The sequence below is a fragment of the Larimichthys crocea genome, chromosome XVI, assembly GCF_000972845.2.
Source record: "Larimichthys crocea isolate SSNF chromosome XVI, L_crocea_2.0, whole genome shotgun sequence".
Classification (NCBI taxonomy): domain Eukaryota; kingdom Metazoa; phylum Chordata; class Actinopteri; family Sciaenidae; genus Larimichthys; species Larimichthys crocea.
The window spans coordinates 11,231,137-11,252,662 of NC_040026.1; the positions used below are offsets into that span (position 1 = coordinate 11,231,137).

The 21,526-nt window shown below is 43.5% G+C and overlaps 1 protein-coding gene across 5 annotated transcripts in view; it reads right to left on the reverse strand.

Moving 5' to 3' along the window:
* Positions 1 to 2,789: 2,789 nt before the first annotated feature.
* The window catches only part of arhgap17a (Rho GTPase activating protein 17a), a 28,354-nt gene continuing 9,617 nt past the window's right edge, over positions 2,790 to 21,526 (reverse strand). Inside the window, exons 1-20 of one of the 5 annotated variants that reach the window (XM_027289162.1) lie at positions 17,916 to 18,117; positions 17,648 to 17,752; positions 17,396 to 17,428; positions 16,836 to 16,912; positions 16,012 to 16,123; positions 15,410 to 15,486; positions 14,963 to 15,080; positions 14,047 to 14,115; positions 13,781 to 13,862; positions 12,541 to 12,668; positions 10,439 to 10,550; positions 9,900 to 9,981; positions 9,692 to 9,772; positions 9,478 to 9,591; positions 9,186 to 9,277; positions 8,217 to 8,364; positions 7,593 to 7,883; positions 6,750 to 6,898; positions 5,434 to 5,976; positions 2,790 to 3,935 (exon numbers count right to left, since the gene is read on the reverse strand). In XM_027289162.1, coding sequence (XP_027144963.1) covers positions 3,784 to 3,935; positions 5,434 to 5,976; positions 6,750 to 6,898; positions 7,593 to 7,883; positions 8,217 to 8,364; positions 9,186 to 9,277; positions 9,478 to 9,591; positions 9,692 to 9,772; positions 9,900 to 9,981; positions 10,439 to 10,550; positions 12,541 to 12,668; positions 13,781 to 13,862; positions 14,047 to 14,115; positions 14,963 to 15,080; positions 15,410 to 15,486; positions 16,012 to 16,123; positions 16,836 to 16,912; positions 17,396 to 17,428; positions 17,648 to 17,752; positions 17,916 to 18,023 — 2,673 coding nt within the window. In that variant the 5' untranslated portion in view covers positions 18,024 to 18,117 and the 3' untranslated portion in view covers positions 2,790 to 3,783. Of the gene's footprint in view, positions 3,936 to 5,433; positions 5,977 to 6,749; positions 6,899 to 7,592; positions 7,884 to 8,216; positions 8,365 to 9,185; positions 9,278 to 9,477; positions 9,592 to 9,691; positions 9,773 to 9,899; positions 9,982 to 10,438; positions 10,551 to 12,540; positions 12,669 to 13,780; positions 13,863 to 14,046; positions 14,116 to 14,962; positions 15,081 to 15,409; positions 15,487 to 16,011; positions 16,124 to 16,835; positions 16,913 to 17,395; positions 17,429 to 17,647; positions 17,753 to 17,915; positions 18,120 to 21,526 lie in introns of those variants that run through there. The other 4 variants (XM_019272048.2, XM_027289163.1, XM_027289164.1 and 1 more) reach the window with 4 other exon arrangements.

Consider the following 21,526-nt stretch of genomic DNA (forward strand, 5'->3'; position numbering starts at 1 on the left):
CCTGCCCGACTTATCTGTGCCTCAACATGAATAATCTCTAATGTTAATATAGAGACTCAGTGTCAATGAATTACAGCAACTTCATGCTCTAATGTGGACTTTTATTTCTTGTATAATCCTAAATATTCCTCCTATACTGTATTACCAGATTATTATTGGTCAGGATTTGACAGTTTAATCTAAGGAGCCAGAACATCAAAACATCGAGTCAGTCATTTGTGTACAAATTAATGGTTTGTAGACATGCTAGAAGCCTAGGGGCATCAATTGATCCACCTGACTGAAACCAGTGGATGGATTGTGATACATTTATGTTCCAAAGAGGATTGAGGACGCTGTGATCAGTTTAATGATACCCTGAATTGGTAGCATGCATTTTACCTGCTTAGCTTCAGCATGTTTAGCTTTGTCACTGTGAGCAATAGTTAGAATTTAGCTCAAGTACAGCTTCATAGAGCCACTAGCACGGCTGTAGACACTGGTCTTATTACAACTCTAACTCTAAAACTCACTAAAATGCAAATATTTTAAGACACTATCATCATAAAAATGTATAACAAATTCAGAATATTTTTGCATATAACAATTTAAAGCGACATTTTACTGCTATTTTAAAAATATATTTTTAAAAATCGATTTAATTTAAGGGAGCAGTGTGTAGAATTTAGCGGGATCTAGTGGCGCTGTTTGTTAAAAGTAACCTTTAACCATCTATTCCAAGCAAGAAAGAGAAACTGGTTGCCTTGAAACATGCAAAGAGCCAGTTTGTCTGTTCTGGGCTACTGTAGAAACATGGCGATTCAACATGGCAGACTCCATGGAAAAGGACCCACGGCATCTGTAGATATAAAAGGCTTTTTCTAAAGGTAACAAATACATAACAAATCTTATTTTCTGGTGATTATACTGTACGTGAATTAAAACACGGGTATGCATCATATATTTAATTTCTGCCTTTCTGTAAACAGAGCCCCCTAAATCTGACACACTGGACCTTTAAAACACAAACGAACAACAGATCAGTCTAGTCCACATTTTTTTACTCATCGTGTGGAATACTACTTTAGACTGGCTCGGCTTGGACACCAATTTTCAATGGAAAGTCTATATAACTTTTCACAGAACAAGCAGGAAAGGGCTTACAAAAGGTGCTATCGAGTTGCATTATGGAAAACGTAGGATCCAGTGTTTTGGGGCTTTGACCTGTTCTGGGGACTAAATGTCAGGATATGTTACTCTTACTCTTAATTTTATGGCAAAGCTAAATCTCTAAAGTATCCCTCTTGTCAAATCATGTCAGTTGAAAGTTGAAAAGCTGCAATTTTTCCCTTTCCTTAATGCACCTCAGGCCGGCCAACAATAAGACCCATGACTCAGCCCGCTGGCACATGAAATATTATAGCATATACACAAACATGACCAGATTTAAATTGTTTCTTCGTATACTTTATTTTCTTTGGAAAGGGGGTATAACCAAGCATTCATATTACATGTTTTTATTCCATATTTAAGCTCACCAGACGGCATACATACAAAACTATGGAGCTTAAAAACGCAGCATTATCATTTCTAGTTTAATGGCATTTGTTCGTCTTAAAGAGCCTCGAGATACCGAGCTCTCTTGATGCAAGGGGGGGGGATAAGGCAGCGAGGTACGGGAGTGAAGAGAGAAAGGAGGGGATAATAACGCTCGATTGTCACTGAAAAACAAAACTTAACTCGTTTTCAGGGCAACTGCAGCATCCAAAGACTTTCTCCACTGGTACCATGTTGGGTCTCACATCCAAAAAGCCAAAAAAAAAAGAAAAAAAGCAAAGCTTACACAGAAAATACACCTGGCAAAAACAAAAATCTAACACCACATCACTACTGTGAGCTGTGTGCTCTCAGCTCAGTGGGAAAGACTGGGCAAAACTCACTGACCAAGTGCAACATCAGCTGTTTATGCTTCTTTCTGTTTAGGATGAAGAGGCTGGTTAAGAGTTATCCTTTCGCTACATTCACTCACACGCAGCCTGTTGTAAGTGTGTTTTAACTCACCGGCAAATGGCAGAGGAAAAAAAAAACACACACAAGATCGATGGAATAAAAACAGAAAAGAAAAAAAAAAATTAAAAATACTGAGTGTTCAGGCTGGGAGGGCGGTTCACCCTGCTACTTCTGCCAAAGCCAAAGAAATCAACCAAAACACATTTAAATACACGTCTGTGGAACAACACAAGACTTCTAGAGCAGAGAGGGTCCAATCACCTTCCTTACATCCCTGAAACATACTTGTTGCCAAGACAGCTTCTTGGAAATACTGTAGTAATAGGAGCCAAGTATATCCTCCATACAGTAAATATATAATGCTTATTACATGGTTCTGGGAGGAACCGATAAGGCATGATTTACATTTAAAGACTGCATTAATTACGTCAAGCCACAGGGAATGTGTGTTTTGAAAATAAATACAGGAGTGAGCGTGGGGAAGAAAAGAAAAAAAAAAGGAAGATGGGGTTACCAAACAAAAAAAAAACAATTAAATCAAGTGTTTGAGACGACTGGAAACCTGCAGTCACCAGCTACACTTTAAGCAACAGGTTTGGTTTCTACGTCTACCTGCTGACTGTTCCCCCCCAACGTGCTGTAGAAAGATTTTTATATTTCTTGTTAGACCGTTTCAACATTTAAAAAAAATACAAAAAAAAACAACCTCACACCAAACTCCAAACGAGTCTCTTCGGTCCATATTTTGGCGTTTTCTCTCCTCGCGACCCAATCTTCCATGTACAGTCTTTGGCGTTTTCTCTCCTCGCGACCCAATCTTCCATGTACAGTCAGTACCCGGGGGCTTCATACTGCGACGCGACGTCTGGTTGGAGCTACAAGGGGGTGACTCAGCGGTTCTTTGCTGTTTGTCGTTGATTGTCTGGAGCTTGATCTGTTTGAGGGGGGGGGTGCAGTATAAAGACAGAGGTGGTGGCGGCGGTGGTGTGTGTGTGTTTGTGTGTGTGTGTTGCAGTGTAGAGGCTGACGTCTGACAGCATCACAGAGGTCGGGAGGACTCGGAGCAAACAGTGGCTTATAACAGCTCGGCTGGAAGAGGTGAAGATGGTTGTGGTGGAGCGGGTGAGAGGGGGATGATTTGTTTCATGACTAGGCAAATTAACAATTAGCTGAATCTCTTTTTGTGTGTGCCAAGAAAATTGTTAAAAATGACGTTTTTGCTTCAAAAATGACTCAGCAGTTTTTTAAATTGTTGCCTGCTATGATTAATAATGAACTTTTAGCTCCAACTAGAAGATAAACATGATTTTTTTGACTTTTGAATTCAACTAACTTAACCGAGTTATGTCAATTTGTTTATAGGAGCTGCTACAATTATCATCAAATGCCAGATGTGTAAATGTCAGATGTATATAGCATTTAGCTGATGGAATGCAGAGAATTAAACATATAAATCATCAAACAAGCAGTTCCCTGTCAAAGCATCAACACACATTACAGCGTGTACTGCACAGAAGCACATCTACTATCATAGCCAATGTTTACTAAGAGCTGCGGACCTCCATCATGGCTGCCAGAAGACGCATTATGTCACATTAAAGTCCTTCATACAGGCCGGACTGGGAGAACGTGACAGCAGAGGTTTATTCTCTCTGAAGAGGGCTGCAGATACGGGCTGAGGAGACGAAACACGAGCGGACTAAAATGAGGTGTGTGCATTTGCATGATGGGAGGAGATGCGTGATGCGGGGGGGTACTGGACCGGAGCGCGTCATTGTTGTCGTTGTCTTCTCCTTATAGGACAGTGCTCTCAGTGTCCAGGTCACAGTCTCTGGGAGGAGGCAGGAAGGAGGAGGAGGAGGAGGAGGAGGCCGTCGCTGGCTGCTGGTCTACAGCGAGCTCAGGGACCAAAGCTCGACTGAGCCCTTTGAAAGACATCGCCGGGTCTGGAGAGTGAGAGGAAAGAAAGTCACGACGAGGACATCATCAGGTTTAACAAAGCAAGTTTAAAAAAGAAAAACAGAAAAGATTTTAGCTGTTGTTTGTGTTCGCAAGCAACAATAATCATGCATGGAGACGTTCACACACAACGTGAACACCGTACAAACACACATAGGAACAATGGCCATAATCACTAACATGTGCAGCTCCATGCTGGAGTATGAAAATTTTTTATAGCTGCTGCAATTATGCCATCCGATGCGGCCGTGTAATAGTTTCCACAAGCTCGAGAAAGCACTGTGTGTCAGGGTGGAAGTCTGAACAGCAGGTGGCGGTGTTCGGCCGTGAGCGGCAGGCGGTGAAAGTGGATGGAAAATGTGAAGTGTGGTGAAGCAGTTTTGAATTCATCAGCTGTGAAAGCAGAACGGTGGAGAAAATGGGAGCTGGAAAGCCCCGATGAAAAACAAAAAAAAAGGAAAGCTATGGAAGGAAAGGATATGTACATTTATCTTCAGCTGAGACACAAACGTTCAGGTTCTAAACATGCAGGTCGGGGTAACACATGCTTGGTTTAGGTACGAACATATTAATCAGAAAATAATTCACACTTTAAATGAAAACACAACAAAAACTGAAGATATGACAGCGAACGACGAGGAGGGAACGAGAACTCGCCGGTTCGTTCAGTCAGATCTTAAATCTTTGTAAGGAGAACATAAAGCAACAAAGTGATGAGAGAGTGATGTGATGTGGCTTACTCCATCAAACTCAATCAGTCGGTGTACGGATGGCTAACAAATTGAATAAAACACCGACATAAACACGGCTGGTGCTCTTTTAATGACATCATCTTAGTACGGCCTCTTCTTCTGGAGCCAACTCCAGATATTTACATACCACTAGTGGATGGAAACACGCGTTAATTAGCATTTTCTTTTGCCAATTATCTGGATGTTTAGTTAAAATCTGCGCTACGTTTAGATGGAAACAGTGAAGTGTTCGGCTCTACTCGAGGGTTGAAGGCCGTTCTCTTTCCTATAACTGGAAATGCCTCGTACTGCACTACTGTAGTGAGCGAGTGAGATAAGATAAGACTTTTACGACGTCAGCGTGTGTGAAGTAGCTATATATGTCAGCGTTTCTGTAATATTTATTGCTTCAAACTACTATCGGTTCATCGTCCCTCCTGTGTGTTTGCACCCTCATCATTAGGAGTAGTATCAGCCTGTGCAGGACTGTGACAGACGGTGTGTCAGTGGTGCATTTGGTCTGAGTAAATGATGAACAAGATGCCCGTGGTGATGGGTAATAATGGCAGAGGCGAACAAAAAAAAAGTGCAGGTGCTGTGAGTGAAAAGGTCAATAACAAACCTCTCACAGCGCCTCTTTAACCTGTGGAGGTATTACAATGCAAGACTGTTAGAGAGAGAGAGAGCACACTGAGCAGTGAAGAAATAGTAAAAGCAGAACATGCAAGCAAGAACGACACGAGACGACACTCACCCATCATCTTGTAAGCAGTGGCACAGATCCCGTTGGTGTCACTGGCCGGTGTGGTGGGCTGGGGTGGTGGCGGGACGCTCGGTCTGTTCCGGGGTTTGGGGACGGGTCGCGGCCGGGGGAGGGAGCCCGACTGGTAGGGGGACGGGGACGGAGGGGCGACTGCATCCTGGGTGTTGTTGGAGGGCGGAGGGGTGTCAGGAGGGGACGGGGTGCCCGGAGGTGAGGGGTCGGCGCTCCGCTGGTCCCCGCCGGACTGGCCGAGCGACGCCTGCTGCGGTGGAGGGCTGGCCTGCGTCGGAGGTTCTGGGGGTGGATGGCTGGGCGCCTGGATGGGGGGCTGGTTACTGGAGTGGCGTCTGGGCGTGGCACACGGCTGCGAGGTGGGAGAAGTGGGCGAGGTGGGCGAGTGGCTGGACAGGGGTCTGGGGGTAGGACTGAGGGACTGGGATGAGCCTGAGGAGGAGGTTTGGTTCAGTGAATTACAGGGCTGGCTGGGTGGAGGGTTTGTCGGTTTGGGAGGGGCGGGGGCCTGCTTCTTGGTACCTGAAACATGACGGTGAAAAAACAAATGTGTCTGACAGTATACTGTACACACTATGTCTATGTTAGCAGCTGAGACATGCTGCTTTACACAGAAAGTTCCCATAACAACTCCAGAAACACAAAAAATGTATTTTTAATTTGAAAAATGGAAAAAGAGAGCAACTGTTTCCACTGAACAAATAAAAGAATAAAAACTCAGTAATCAACACTGAATATCTTCTTTGTTTAATATGCACCAAAAACTAAATGTAAGAACAGTTCAACATTTTTGCAGACTCTCACGCAGCCAACTGTCTCCCAACATGTCAAACTATTTCTTTAAGAGCCAAAAAGAACAAATATGAGATTCTAAACGCTAAAATAAACTGTATCCCTGCGAGCTCGGTCTACCTTTGACTTCAGTCTGAAGTTAGAAATCACAAAATTATCACCACATGAAGTGCTGAGTAAGTGCATACTAAGCTCTTAAATGTAGGCTGGGGCTAGTTTTCCAAGTGATCGAAAAGGTTTCAGAATCAATTCTCTGTATTAAGAGGAAGTGAGTGCATGTGACGGTTCAGTAAAAACCCCAGCAGTTCGGTTTGGCAGCTACGTGATGGACTAGCTGTGAGCATATGATGAGTCATCGTATGGATTAACATTCTTGGGTTCTCATAAAAGTCCTAGAACTGTTTCCCAAAATGGAAGAAAGAAAAAATGGAATCAACAGCATCGTGTCCATATTTCCTTGAACATAATACTTCTAATGACCTGGATGACTGACAGGCTCTTACCTCTACGCATCATATGTGGACTGGGCCCCATGGATCCAGCCCCTGGAGTTCCGGTGCCCAGCTGGCCTGCAGCCTGGCCTCCTCCAGCAGAGCCGTTCCTCTGCAGCAGAGGAGTCTGGGCAGGTGTGGAGTCACGTAGCTTTGGGTTGCTTTAAAGGAGAAGAAGAAAAAAAAAGTGTTTTAAACCTACAGGCCTTGTGAAACTCTGGGTTTTGCTTGGATGTTTTAAAGGTTAGACTTATCCGCCATGTCAAGTTCTGGAATATCAAACCACAAAAATCTAATCTGGGTGTCTCATCTAAATGCACCTTCCCAACCGAGTCTGTAGGACCAAAAGAATGCTGAACTGAATGGCGTTATCTGTCTGGATATGAATGTTGTCCTTTCACCAGCTAAATCAAAGACACCCTTCAGTCGCTGCATAATAGACACCAATGTCCCAGCCCTTTTCAAAGCAGTTTGGGCCAGTTAGTGTGAAGTTCCTGCTGATTCCAGTGATTCGGGGACAGAAAACAGAGGGATGGGAAGTCGAGAGGCCCCTGTGAGTGACTGCTAGCAGGAAGACAGTGGCCATTGTTGTGCCGTGTCTGTGGGCTGAACTCAGACGTGTCTGTATAGCTGGAACTGGTGGTGGTGTAAGAAAACTTGTGGTTTGGCTAGAGAAACAACGAGCCGCAAGATACCAGTGAAGCATGCATTAATAATCGCCTATGCTTCCAAGAAGCTGATCGGACTGACCTCATCAGTTCACAGAGTGGGCACTAATGTCTTCTAATAATGTCTGTAATAAGCAGTCTGGCATGCTGTGTCATTCTCCATTATCAGCAGAGATGCAGCCCTTACCTGAGCTCCTCTGTGTGCTGGGCTAGAAGCTGCTGAGCTGCAGCGAGAGCAGCCAGATTCTGCGCCAAACTATGTTGGGAAGTGTCAGTCCCTGAACCCCCTGATGGAGCTTGTGGCTGAGGCTGGGGCTGGGGCTCGGCTGAGGGCTGGGGGACCTGCCCGGCCCCGTGCCCCTGCCCTGGAGCCTCCACAGGGGGTAAAGGAGGCTGGAAGGCGGGTGAAGTGTGCTGCTTTCTACCTAAGGTGTTACTGCCTCTACGGAGGGTGTGGTCCGAGTGCTTGTTAGGGGTGCTACATAAGGAGAGTAGGGAAGGGGGGATAGTGAAAGGAGGGGAAAAAAAACAAACAAACACCAAAGCTTTGATCAGAAAGTCACAGATTAGACCAGGACAGAGAATCACCATAACCCCAGAGCCCAGAGAGAAGTCATTACACAGTGTTAAGGATCATATTATAAAGATTCAATCAGATCTACCCCAGAATTTACTAGAAGCAAAAGAAGAGGACTAGAAAAGCATCTGGATTAAAGGCAACATTAATCCCAACGCAATTAATTGGAGTAAGTAACAAATACTGTAGGCCAGAGACACCAGGAGGTTTAGACGGAGGTCTAAGGTTGATTACTTGTCTTTGCGCGTCATGTCGTTGTCTGGTCCCACCATACTGACAGGCCTCTTCCTCTCAATGGTGGCACAGTCGTAGTCAAGGTGATTGTTGTGGTTGGATGCAGGCGTTGGCATCGCAAACATGCCGGACACGTTGAACTCCACATCTGTAGGAACAGGAAAGGCGAGATTTACCAAGACAGACTACCACACTGCTACTTTAAACAAGCCGATGGACTACTTGTAGAAAGCTGTTCCAGGAGACGGGAAGGGACTTGGAATACTCCCTCTGTTTGTTGAATTACATGACAACTTAAACACCCGTTTAGAGGTCACAGGTCCATTCTTAGATTTGTACCAATTAAAAGTTTCAAATGTGCCTGAAACTGTCCAGAGACTGTGAAAGAAGTCGCCCAGTAATCAACCAAGAACAAGCACAAACTGGTGCACTGTCCCATCATCTCTGTCAAATGGCCAGTTATGTAGACAGTCCACCATCGTCTTGACCCAAGATACAGGGACTAAAAGGCAGGCTTTGATTGGTCTAGATAAACCCTGACAATAAAGCAAAATGTTTGGACCGAACAAGTGAAGGTGTACTTTGCAACCCAAGTACAGAATTTAAAAACAGAAGAAGAGTGAGTGCACAGATAATGTTCTTTTTCTGATAATGGTGGAAAGGAACACATTGCTTTATTTTCTATCCACTGTCTTCATTTGCACTCACCTCATTTGATTTGGTGCATTTGTTGACACATACTAGCAGAATATGGGGAATATGGCATCTGTTAGTCGTTGAGCTGACCTCCACAGTACAAACCCACAGTTTGGGCAAACACAGCAGTGATTCTAATTGCGGTCCTGCTGACTCTTTCTTTCTAGGCAGGTACAATAATATTAATCATATTCGCTGTGCGTCCCTGGTGTAAAATAAGCCCCGATTGGCTACAGGGTGGGTCTGACTGAAAACGGCTGCTGGAGAACCTACCCTCTGGAAAGAACCAGTCAGCATGCTGGATGATGGGCTCCACGATGGCCACCACGTGCACAGAGGTAGCTGCAGCCATCTCAGCCAGACTCCTGGGTGGACACGTACAGATGAGCAAAGATTAGACGCTTTCTGACATAATGAGTGGCTGAAATAAGCTCAAATGACAGAGTGTCGTTACCACCCCAGACGAGGATCATGTCTCTTATTTCACTTGTTCTAACGAGTGACTAACATGTTGTATTGTATTAGCAATATCATCTCTCCCCCCTTCCTCTCTATCTCCTCTCACCCCTCAGTCTTGGCCCACATCAGATTGGGTCCCAGGACGATGGCGATGTTGCTAGGCGTCATTTTGTTCACCTCGCTGTCCTGAGCCAGTTTGGATAGAAACTTCACCAGATACCTGCGTGGAATCATGGGAGTCAATGAGCACAGGTGGAAACACTTTCTGGTGCAACAGAAGAAACTGAAGCGTTGCTGTCACGACGTTTCTCAGAACTAACCTCAGGTTGGTTTTATTGTTCTTTGGTAGCTTATCACATACAACCCAGAGAGCCTGCAGCCTCTTGTCGGGATCTGACACACTGTGAAAGATAAAAATAAATATGGATGATGTCTCCAGTGGCTAAATGTCCCAAATTAATTATCCCATTATTTCACACTGCTGCACAGTGACAATACTGGTATATTATTCCCGGTTATGAGCCTTGCCTGGATGCTTGGATCCATTCATCGTAAAGCTGATAAGACATTAGAGGTTCAGGGAGTTCCCTCAGGTACGACTTCAGTGCTCCTGAAACCACAGTTAAACATATTTAGGATATTTTTCAACATCATTTCATTACATCATTCAAATTATTTAGTCAAATATCAAACACTGAGCTGAGATTGTGGCTTATAGATTCCAAGATGACATAAAATACACCCTGAACCTCCACCGGGCACGTCTCTGTCTGTCATTTCAAACCCCACGTGGAGCGTTTCAGAAGTGGAGCCGAGCAGAGAAGCCTGCTTCTTGGGCGCTTATGAAACAGACCATGGCGGAGCCCGTGGGGTTTGAAACATTGACTAGAATGGCTGCGTATAGTGCCACACGCAAACGTGATGTATCCGTGCCTGGTGGAATCTAGGGGTTTGGTTTAAACACACTTTTACTGCCTTATGTAACACAACCGTATACAACTACAAAAATAAGAGAATTTGTTCAAGTGACAGAGACACTTTAAAAACGGCTTTGGGTTTTGACGTACCCGCAACAGCGTGGGGGTCGGAGTAGAACTCCTCCAGTTGCGACGTGGAACAGTCCAACGCTGCCTTTAGCTTCTTTAGCTTGGATGCCCCGGCTGCGATTCTGAATAGACCCTGTATGTACATAAAGACAAGTAAACCTCAGTAACATCACCAGCACCAGCACCAGCAAACAACAACAAAGCTACATATAGGCATTCAATGCGCACACGAGACCCCTTTTCTTTCACCCAATAACAGATCGACTCTGTACAAGTCCGTTACATAAACTCCCCCTGCCAGCTGCACATAATGAAACCTTAAAGCAGGCAAACAAACACACCCACCACTCACAGCACAGCGAGCTCTTTACTTTGACACATAAACAAAAGCTGTCTTCACAACATAATGACACAGACTGGACTCACTAGGGAATGAATAGGGAGACAAATAATGTGCTATGCAGTTAACACTTGCACTCTCTCTAGCTGTGTTTTTTTTTTTTTTTTTTTACACACACAGTAATCTGATTTATGGACAGGAGACAAGTATATCCTATTGTATTCTAAATTTGGGGAGGGGACATCACAAACATATAAATCTTTCCTGTGGTCTGATGGGTTTCTCTGGAACAGCATTACAGAAAACTCGGGCGCTTCCTCTGTTTATAGTTTGCCTGTCCGCCTCGAGTCTTAAGAAGTTCATGTGAACAAACAATTTACGGCTTGGTTTCAATTATATCAATGACCAGTGGAGCCGCTAATCGCAGCCACAGCTCCATGTGACTTTTAATGAGCTACGCCAGCACGTCTTTCACTTCTATATAAAGACAAGGAAAACAAAAGAGCAGTCAAGTCAGCCAAGCAAGCAAAATCTCATGCTGTCATTAAGAATTATACAAGGAATTAGTTTGGAGTAAGATAAGAGGTGACCTCTGAAATCATTTGAAGCTATCTGACTTTATCAATATTCAAAAGAGGCATTCTTCAGTTTCTGGCTACAACACGCAGCCCTGACATATGATCACTGTTGAAAGATGTAATTTATTTGATAGTTATATAATGTGTCAGATAGACAACAAATCAGTCAAAAAAAACCTCTGTATTCATCTTCTGAGGGAAATATTGTCTGCTTAAAGCTGAGCTCAGTTTTGGTCATCACATTTTGGTGCTGGGCAGGTCACAATAAACTAGTATTGATATTAACAAATAGAATATTGAATATAATAATCATACTAATAATAATATAATAAAATAATAATAATAATAATAATTAATAATAAGACAAAGAAAACATATGGATATAAGGAAATAAATTAATAATACAGTAACAAAGTAAAAAAGAAATCTAAAAATGCAAGCTGGGATTATGAATCATTGTTGTCTTCAAAAGGTTAATCTGCCAATTATTTTTATGAATCATTGTTGTCTTCAAAAGGTTAATCTGCCAATTATTTTTTGTATTTGGCAAACAAAATATCTAAAAATAGTCATTTTCCCAGAGCTCAAGCTGACATCTAAAGATGTCGTGTTTTTCAAACAATCAGTTCAAAAAGCCCAAAATATCCAAATTTACCACCACAGACAACTACGACCAGTTAACCACTTCATATTCACTTCTAAGAAGCTGGAACCAGTGAATTCTTGGCCTTTTTGATTAAATTCACTTAAAATGATTACTCAGTTATCTATAATGTTGCTAACTAAATTTCTCTTGACTAATTCGAACTCATTTAATTCTCATTAAAGCTCAAGCAATTATGTCCCGTTTCTTTCTTTATTCGACACATTGTGCATCAGTTTCTAATGTAAAAATATATCAAAAAAATATTGCACTTTTGTAGGCAAAGAAAAATTACAGAATCAATATAATTATACAGTATAAGCATAAGGGCACAGGACAAATCACAACACAGCATCATTTCTATGAAGTCAGCTGAGTCACTCCTGCTGCTCCAAACACCCACGTGATTGTAATTTGAAGCACATTCACCTTCCCTTTCTCTTATTGCACAGAAGGAGAGGGTGATTTGTATGAATTTGATTTCATTCATACAGTAAAGTGGCCTCCACCTATTCATAGAGCAGAATAATCACTTCCTGCCTCTCTGTCTTTAGTTCCTCACCTCTTCCTTCATGCCGGTCTCTAGAAGCATCATGACACAGGCCTCTAACGGCAGGGCGATCTCCCTCCCGCTCCTCTTCAGGTGTTCGTCCAGCCCGGTGCCAAATGCAGGCTTCTCTGTCCACGAGTCTAAACACAAAGACAGCAATTAATGGTGAGGGCAGAGAGGCAGCAGCTGGTAATTTTATTCACATTGTGTCAAATCTGAGGAGAAGTGATGGAATGAAGCAGATCGTTTGTATGACCCGTCTGTCACACTGGTATGCAATCCAAAAAAAACCAGACCAAAGGCACAGGAGTGGGTGCTAACAAGCCTGCTTCTGGTCTGGATGGCAAATTTCTGGGTCAACAACTCTCCCTCGGGCTGGTTCCTAACCAGTCCTCACTCCCCCTACAGGGTGCTGTCAAATAATAACCACATGCTCCGAGCCAGCAGGAGTGACCGTTGAGCCCTCGTTCTACGTTTGTGTGTGTGTGTGTGTGTGTGTGTGCGTGAGCTAATGTGTGAGCGAACGAGGAGGCAAAAGAGGTGGAGGAGCAGGAGGGGGGTGGCAAAACCTAGGTGGGTGTGATGCGAGAAAGGGTGGGGGGGCGTGTGTGGAGTTGGTGAGTCATCGCCACATGCTGGGAGACCAGGCTTGTCTGGTTTAGACCACATGTGTTTAGCACAGGAAAAAAAAACAAGCTCCTTGACTGTAAAACCCCTAGTGAAGGAGCTTGTAGAGGAGACGTGTTTGCAAAATGGAAAATTGGATTACTTTTGGAGGGCAAAGCACTGAAAACAGAAGACTATTCTTTAATATCTGGGCCTCAGTTGTGGCATTTAACAATTACTGCAACTGGAAGAACTTCTGGAAGTCCAGAAGGTAGAAAAAACAAGAGTGACATAATTGAAATGTGCAGTAGCTGGTTTCATTTCTCAAAACACTTAAATAAGAAACAGTTTCCCCTCCTTGCTGTCAGCACACCTTTGGGTATACTCCTCAAACTTCTCCAGCGTCTAACAGGAAAAGGTTTGTTTAAAAGAGGACACCGAACAACACAGGAACCAAAGAAAAACAGGGGCTGTCGCTCGGAAAAAGGCCCACATGCATTCTCCAGGAAATATATAAAGAGGTCCCATACCATGCGCCTCACAGAGCCTCCTTGTATGGAACTCTTTTTTTTTTTTTTTTAACAACACCGCAGTGTTTTGTGTTAAAGGGCTGTGTGCACATAAAGATGTTTGCGTATGTTACTACCTTGCTGTGCCTGGATGGTTGGCAAGACATTCTCCAGAACAGTGAGAGACTTTCTGTGGTAATCAGCTTGAGCTTCTAAGAGCTGCAGAAACAAAAACCACAGAGAGAAATAGACGGAGGGGGGTGAGTCGAATCAGACGAGCAGTAAAAGACATGACAGCAAAGTAAATAACACAGAGGGCCAAGTCTGTGTTCCCTAGTTCCTGTGCAGCTGTGAACATTCCCACAGAAAACACATGTTTGGCTTGTTGACATGCTGTACTCACTGTTACGAAGTAGCAGGCATAGTCCCCTTCTTTTGAGAAAAAACTGTACATATCTGCAGCGAGTTGATCCTGGGTAATAAAGGCAGGAATTTAAACAGTTAATAATAATCTTTTTCTCTTACTAGACCAAATGTCACAAAGAATGACAGTAAGTGAGACGGAGAGGAGCTGCTCTGAACGCTTAATGATTTAATAAATATCTCCCATCTTCACTACAAAGTGTCATACATCAAATAAACGTGCATTTCAGGAGGCACAAGGACAGACGTCAGAGGTCAGCAAAGCCTCTGGTCTGTGCACAACACGAGTCATAAATCCTCCCGCTGTTGGCAGAACTCAGTGAGGCTGTGAGGGAGAGCTTGTGCTAGGGGGGGGGGAACACAAGGCTCTGAGCTTCCTGGACAAAGAAAAAAAAAAAACTGACACATCGGGCAGCCACGCACTAAAACTCACCAGTGATTCAGTTCAATAGGAGCAAACACAGACTGAGCTGACAGGGCATTTTCAGGCGTTTGTGTGCGTCAGCAAACTGGGTCAGAGGGCCCAAGGGTCTCAGGAAGTCCAGTTGTTGCTTACTTTTTTTCCCCCAGTTTACACTTCTGACGAGGCCTACTTCCAGTTTCTTGAACTCATTAGGCCATAAATGACCTCTGGCCTACACATTCATTTAGGGTCAACAAACACTAACTCTTCTATCAGTCTATGAAGCAGGATTGCAATATAAACAGCATCACATACACTTCATCTATTAAAAGCGTGTCATCTGCACAGAATGACATCGAGCAAGTTTTATTATGGCCTTGCTCAGGTTGTGATTGGTAGCATCTGTTGCTATGACCTTGATAAGCTAGACGATAATGATTTCATATAAAAACACATGATAATATATATATTATATAATATTGAAGCTAGTTACCTTGCAAAGCTCCACTTTGTTCATGGACTCATCCATCTCCTCCTTGAGTAGGTCAGCCTTGGCCGTCAGTGCTTGAGTGTTTGTTCCTGAGATTATTGACTTGGTTGCCTGCAACCATCTGAGTTTGGAAAGGAAACGGAAAAACGGAATTTGTATAAACACGACTCGCCCTCAACTTTATGTAATGGAAGTCTCACGAAACTCTGATCTGAAGTAAAACTAAGCAGTGTTGATCAAATATGAATCAAGAGTCTGTTACCACAGTACCAATTTCTCACTGCAAGTGTTTTCAGATACATGTTTTAGTACTCGTTAGTTGTATTACGAGAGAGTTTCGGACCCGGCCCCCATGTTGAAAACAACCAGTTTTGGTCTTGATGAATCGACACACAGTATTAAAATCTCACACATACAACATAAGAGAAAGTGAGCTGTATACGGACAAACCTTGCTCTGGCAGAATCATAGTCCAGCACCAATTTGGCCAGCTGTTTCCTCTGCTTCAGGATGTTAGGAATGTCCACCTATGAAAATTATATCCAAAACAGACACAAGTTAGAAAAACACCAGACAAATGTTTTAATTATTTTTCCCGGATGATGAATACCTACAATAGTTCTCAGGTTTGTCATGGTTGACACAAAGTTATGGAGAATTTATTTCAGTTTTTTGAGAAGGTTGAAATGCGGAGTAGTGCAGCTTGTTAGGAGTGACAACTTGGACAAGAAGCAAACACAAAATGCAAGGTTTACGGGTGCAAAGATACAGATGACTGATATTGGACTTCTGTTTGAGAAACTCAACAGGTGGAAAACCACAGTCTGTAATGATAAAAGAGAAAAGGCCTCATGTTTCGCTAATGTTACCTGGCTTGGCATTTGTTTTGACTTCTCCTTCTCTAACCTTGCAGGATCACATTACTAAAACATTTGCAACCCAAAACACAGAAATTCTAAAATCCTGTTAAATAATTTATTCCACTATTATTAGACCAAACCGTAGGGATGTGACTACACAAACAAAAAACAGAAGGGTGTGAGGTTTCTTACCTCTGCTAGCTGGCTGAGGGGATCCAGAACGTCCTTCTCTATCTGCAGCTCATGTAGCATCAGTTCTGATGCCAGACGGTTCTCAGCGTCGCCGCACACTTCCATCATCTTCCTGTTAACACACCCATCGACACAAAGTGAAGGGAGAGGGAAGGATGTTAAAATGTCAACGTAGTCATGTCTCATTATCACATCAGCACTATAAAGTGAGGATGTGAGGTCTTCTACATCTAGTGTCATCACACATCTACAAAACATAATGCACGTAACAACCCAGAGGGATGACAATCTGTGCCGCCAGCTCCACTACCACTGTTCCCAATCAATAAGTGAAAGCAAAACCGGGTTATTGTAGCGTCATCATTTCTAGTTGCCCAAAGCACACAGTGACCTAGTGACATCTACATGAATCAAGGCTTTCAGGCAAATAAAAGCCCTGAGTCTTGAAATATATCAACAACACAGTCTGAGTTCACAGTCAACATGAATGCATCACATTTACTAGCAGAACAACTAGCGTACTTTCCCTTCCTCATTGCTTCCAGACAGACACATGGGCTGCTGTGTCAACTTGAAACCATTTACTTTCTAGATGCTCGACTCTGTGTGTTGCTCTCGGTAACAATGAATGATTTTAACCTCATATTAAGAAAAAGGGAACTACTAAAAGTCCCGTCTGCAAAAAAAAACAAACTGGAAAAGATTGCTTGCCCTGAATACATGGCCTCATTTTTCACACTCTCTGGGGTCCATCTGCTCCATTAGCAACAGTTGCCAAGGATGAGCAATTGGTTATTCAGCCTGTCAATTAATCACACACTCACCCTATCAAGGAGTCTTCTCCCAACTGGTTTCCGCCTTCCACCATCGCCTGGGATAGGGAAGTCAGGGGAAGTTTTTTCTGTGGTGTGGAAGAGGGACAGATGCAGACAAATGATTAGACTGATATTGAAATAGAAACCACTTAAAAATATCCACATGCACACAAAGTACCCATTTAAATACAGTAGCTTCAGTATTTGATGTTCAAGCCAATGGAAAAATCCATCAAGGACTTTCCATCGGGCAGAAAATTCACAGTCAGGAAGAGGAAAAGAGCTTTCTGAGCAAAGGAGGAAAATACAGATGTTTAATGGGATTTAAGATGCAAACTAGGGAAGTGAGATGTCTATCAAATGACGACAGCACTGGGGCATATTTTCACAGTCACACAGTTCACCTTTGTGCCAAACATCTATGAGTGTTCAACATCCTGTTTTTACCAGAGAATCCCACAGGGTGAAAGTGTCATGCATAGAGAATAAAGATGACAGATGCCTGAATGGGAAGTGGAGCAAGTGGCGTCGAGGACCAGAGAGGTGGAATAAGTTATTAGTGTTTTTACCTGACCGTTTCCTGTATAGAGGCGTGGTACGGACTGTGGTGCATTGTTGGGTGGTGTGGGGTAAAAAAAACACAAAAGACAAATCATAGACTGTAGGCCTACTGTGACAACAGTGAGAACTAAAACTTTGTGTGGGAAATGCTATCAAAACTGAGGTTATTACACACCCTGGAACAGTTGATTGATCGGTTTTAGTTAGTTTTTTTTAAAAAGTTGAATTATTTGACAAAGGTTTTATTGTAACAAGCTTACATGTCTCTTCTCTGCATCTGCACCGATGTGTCCCTGTAGACATGACACCATCCTCTTGTGTGTGTTGTGGGACACCACACGCACCAGCTCCATGCGCCGCTCAATCTGCGGGTAAGACAAGACACGCGAGAACAGTCATCAGTCGTTGCAAGTTGCAACGATTCATAAGCTGCGAGTTAGATGAAAAGTTCATTTTGGAAACTCTGACGATTGTAGAAATGTCCCCGTTTTAAAATTAAAACATAATTCAAGCTTTATTTTGAAAAACCTCTTGACTTGACTTGTTTGCAATCTTGTCAGAACTGTTAACGTTGTCTCCATAAACCAACACAACCGTGTGTCTGCAATGTCGATGGCTGATGAGGTCCAGTTCCATGCTGGGATTTGATTTGTAGCTGCCTTGAGCGAGTCGGGGATCAAAGGTCACACATGATTGATAAGCCTTGTCCCTGTGGAACAACGCTGGAATGTTATCTTTGAAACACATGACTCATCGGAAGTGTTTCTATAGCAACGGCCGCTGGGCTGCGACCGAGAGCGAGGGGTTCTTCGGCTTTAAAAAAGGTCTTTTTGATTACACAGGCTTTCTCCTGTCTGCTAGTTTAACTGCACAGATGCACTCTGTGCTTTTAGCCTGACAAGATATAATACTGTCATTGATGGGAGTCACTGCTATTCTGAAGGCCAAGTGAAGCGCTGCAGGGTGATTATTCACTGCCCTTGTCATGCCAGGTGCCTGAGTGGGACAGTCAGAGGCATCATTAGCCATGAATAGAACTGATGATTGGAAGTTACTGTTGGAGTCTGCTTGAAGATGCAAGGAACTGGTTTGTGTTGGCAGGGCTTGTGAGAAAGTCAAAAGCAGATTGCATGCACGAGATCCAAACCGAACAGGTGTGTCTTCTGTTGATTTTTAGAAACAAAAAAAGAAAGCACAACTGTTGAGAGAAAGTGGAAGTCTTCAAGTTTCTCAGAAGGGAGAAACATGTACTCAAGAGTCAGGACAAACAATGTTCCAAATATAAATGGGAACACTGAGGTCTAGAGGGCAAAATGAGCAGAAAAGAAAGGAGACGAATGCAGAGGGAGGATCAACCAAATACCAGACAATTGTGTTCCAAAAACAGAATGGAGGAATTCCACAGCAGATATCCGCCTCCGAACACCGCCACCCCCCCTCCCTCCTCTCCTTTTCCCTCCCTGTGTTCTCGCGCTCTTACGTCATTCCCGACCCATGTTGGCCCCCGGCATTCCCAAAACAGCTGGGTCAAATACAAACTTCACCAAACACACACTTTGACCGTGCATATATACACACACACACAAAATAACACGGTTTCATAAGCTACAGGCTTGGGAACACTTGGGTAGACTCAGCCTAGTTAGTACCTGGCACAAATCAAGCCGGGGATTCCCCTCCCTGTGCTCTAAGACGATGTTCCAGTGTGGGTGTACTGGAAATGTTTGGGTTACATGGCACTGGGAGTATTCTTCTTCCTTTCATTGTGACAAACTGGGGTTACACGCACACCACCACCATACAGTCCAGAGAAATAGCAATGTGGAGAGGTGTGGGCGAACCTAGGCCAAAAAAGAGAGGGGCAGGGCGTGTTCTTCCTCATGCTGTATGATGAGGTCAACACATGGTCAATCCCATGACGTGTCACTGAGCAGGGAATCCCAATACTGAGTGGGATAGACGGGGTAGAAAAAAAAAGAAACAGAGGGTGTCTGTGTGTGATTGTTTGTTTATTGGTTCCTAAGAGAAAAGATGTTAACATGTCTGGACAAGTCTAGAATGAACAAAAATAACATAACATGACGCATTAAGGGTGGAATTGGGCAATGAGGCACTAATGGCAAACAAAATCCTCTTTGTTTGTATTGGGTATATGTAACAACAAGTGTTCAAATCGGCTGGTTGCTACCTTAGAAAATACCCTCAAGCATTACACACAGCTACAAGGGTGTGTGCATGCAGGCACCCTGGTATTTCTGGAGTATTTCTAGTGGTACTCCCCCCACCACCACCCCACCACCCCATCCACCCTCCTGTGGATGAGCTGCTATGTAAGGGGAGCAGCAAGGAAGGAATGGACAGCTGGCATAGGAATGCTGGGTAGCTCTTTGGCTCACTGGAGGACAGTATTCAAAAAAGGGCTTGACATGAAGCGGGCTAAGAATACGCCAAATGCCAAAGATACACACCTGAGATGTAAATGGGATCAAATGATGGCCGACCAAGCAGATGGTGGCTGGATGCAACAGCAGATGATAGAAGCAAGCGGCAAACTCCGTGGCTGTGAAGTGAAGCCAATGCGAAAGGGCCAAAAACTGTAGTTCCTCAAATGACCAATAGAGGCCGGCTACAGAACAAGTAAATCTCCATAAGCCCCATCTATAGCTAATTTTCACGTTCATGACAACTGTACTAAATCTGAATTTATATTCAACTCACCTATTCAAATTATATTAAGGCCACTTTGATTGACAGGTGGGTGCCCTTACAGATGGCTTATTTGAGCACTCAGGCATCATTCAGCTTGCTTCAAATCTGATCCCCATCTTTGCATCGAATTTTAGATTAACCGGGAGGCGGAGGAGGCACCACCATGGCGGGAGCTTCAAAAACCCATGGGTGATGTCACACATACACTGTCCATTCTTGTGGATATAACCCGATGAGCTAAGTGTAGCTAAAAGTCAGACAAAGTGAATCTCAGACGGTGTTTCCAATGTCTACTTTGAAAGATTTACAGATTTTGCACCATGAAAATCAGTGTGCCGTGTATGGTGAGAGGGGAATTGACAAAAACCCCCATCTGTGGTAGAAGGAGGAATGGGAAAGAACATAGCTCACATAGCAACACTGCGCAAATATGGATGGGTTTAACTAAAAGGATAAACTGAGAATTTCTGCTTCGGGTGGAGGAGCAACACAGCCATGTCAGGAATTAAGGAGGTCGAGTGATTTCGATCTGTCCATCCCTTACTCCCTTTCCTTTATCAGTCAGCAGTGTTCCTAAGAAGTGAGACACAGAGCCCACAGAGTCTCAGGGGCTGATTCCCAGAGAGAAGGCAGAACAATTGTGTCTTTGAGCAACAGTGAAAGTCAATTGTCAGACTTAATATAACGACCTCTCCTCAGTGAAAAGTACCCTAAGCGGTTAGTCACCACTGTTCACTTGTCTACTTGCATTATAGCAACTCTAAAGCTAAGTCTGATGTTCTCCCTGTCACTGCAATGTACTTTTGCCCAGATAAAGTCTGATGTCATTAGGTTTTCTTGGTTGAAGGGAGGTCCCGTGGCTCAGGTTCTACCTATTTGGCAATCTCCTGGATTCATACTCTTTACTTATGTTTCACAATCTACATATATCTGTGTAATTGTCATTTTTCTTTGTGTGGTCTGTCGAGAGAAGGTTGTACGGTTCAGGCCTCACCTGAAGTTGTTCCAGTGTCCTCCTAGAACCACATTCTTTACATACATTGTATAATCTACATATGTATCAGAAGTTTTGGCGGTCCGCCAGAAAGGAATTCCTCCTCTGGCTCTTCCTAAAGATTTCCGCCATTACCTCCCAGTTGAAAAGGTTCATGTTGGGAGAGTTTTTTCCTGAACCTTGCATTGCTGTTGCTGTGTTGCATGCTGTATGGATTGTACTACCCCCTGAGGAAAATTGTGATTTTGGGCTATGTAGATAACATTTCACATGAAATGAGAGTGTTTGTTTATGCACCGTCGACAAAAGAGGGTGGGGAGAGGGATAATAACAATAAAGGGTGTCAGACATTGTGGTTTCAAGTGTTCTCAAGAAGTAATGCAAAGTTTATTTTATGACACATTCCGTTCAAACACAAAGATGATCTTCATCGCTG